The sequence below is a fragment of the Zea mays genome, chromosome 7, assembly GCF_902167145.1.
Source record: "Zea mays cultivar B73 chromosome 7, Zm-B73-REFERENCE-NAM-5.0, whole genome shotgun sequence".
Lineage (NCBI taxonomy): Eukaryota > Viridiplantae > Streptophyta > Magnoliopsida > Poales > Poaceae > Zea > Zea mays.
Window position 1 is genome coordinate 111,789,051 of NC_050102.1, and position 1,275 is coordinate 111,790,325.

Here is a 1,275-nt window from a genome sequence, read left to right on the forward strand (position 1 = left end):
TTGAGGGAACAATTGGAGTACCAGAGGCAACAATCTGAATACCAGAGACAACAAGCCGAGTACCAGAAGAAGAGGGACGAGTATTATGCAAGCCTCCAGGCCCAAAATCAAGCTCTTCTCTCGGTAAGTTGAAGTAACATTTTGTAGCTTATTTTGCAAAACACTTGATGTGTATCTTGTTTGTTCAACAATGACTTGTATATAATTTGTAGCAACTAGCCCAACAAGCGGGCGTCCCGATGCCGACATATGGGATGCCGCCTCCGGACTTTGCACTGCCAATGCCAATGTTGGCGCCTCCACCTCCGCCTCCGCCTCCGTCACAATTCCCTATGGTATGTACACATATGCGTGTGTGACATGTTCATAAATGTCTTATGTGTTTAAATGAAAAACTGAGTGGTTACTATTTCATGTGCTTGTGTTATAGGGATTTCAGACACCACCCGCTTCAGTTGCCGCACCTGGAGATGGGTCTGGTCAGGACGACACAACAAATTCGTGGGTGAACACCATTTTCAACACGCAGAGTCCAGCCGGAGGAGGTGGCTACTCGAACCATCCAGACGATGGATATGATTGATGTGTCGTGATGTTTTTTTATGAAACACTTTGCAACACTTGTTTGTGAGACACAATTTCAGTTTGCAACAACCGTCGAACCTATATGTTGATGTTAAATTTGTGAATGTTAATATTTATGTGAGAATATTTGTGATTGTGAATACTTATTAGAATGTGTGTATTTGTGATTGTGAATGTGAATTTGTATATGTGCATGAATCTGTTTTTGTTTTGTAAATGTCAGATTTTTTAAAAAACAGAATTTTGTGTAAATTCTGTAATTTGTTATGTCCGACGGCTTAATGGTAGCCGTCGGACATAACCCATTTGTTATTTCCGACGGCGTTAACAACCGTCGGACATAAGCAATGCTTATCTCCGACGGCTTAGTGGGAGCCGTCGGACTTAATTCTGTGGGGCCCACATCCCGACCGGTAAAACGGTTGGGATTTGTTATCTCCGACGGGCGTAGGCAGCCGTCGGAGATAACTTATGTCCGACGGCAGCCGTCGGACATAGCACTATTTCCGACGAGTTATCTCCGACGGCTTAAAGCCGTCGGAGATAAGTCTTTACCGTCGGAAATAATCTATTTCCGACGGTTTATTCCTTATGTCCGACGGCTTTGGCCGTCGGACGTTTCTGCGTTTACTGTAGTGACTCCTGCTAGTTGGTTAAGGTAAGGTCATGGGGACGCACTACAGGCTGCTT

General features: G+C 44.5%; 1 protein-coding gene across 1 annotated transcript; it reads left to right on the forward strand.

The window, feature by feature from the left end:
• The first annotated feature begins 218 nt into the window (after positions 1-218).
• LOC118472958 (LOB domain-containing protein 13-like) lies at positions 219-772 on the forward strand. The gene is made up of 2 exons (XM_035961004.1): positions 219-335; positions 431-772. Exons 1-2 carry the CDS (start codon positions 240-242, stop codon positions 581-583), a joined length of 249 nt encoding a protein of 82 aa, XP_035816897.1. The 5' UTR covers positions 219-239; the 3' UTR covers positions 584-772.
• The last annotated feature ends 503 nt before the right edge of the window (positions 773-1,275 follow it).

What these genes read in the sequence shown, in the direction of transcription:
- LOC118472958 (XM_035961004.1), top strand. Translation starts at nt 240, where the DNA reads ATGCCGACATATGGGATGCCGCCTCCGGACTTTGCACTGCCAATGCCA. An exon ending in CTCCGTCACAATTCCCTATG is followed by an intron (nt 336 to 430) that starts GTATGTACACAT and finishes CTTGTGTTATAG; the next exon opens with GGATTTCAGACACCACCCGC.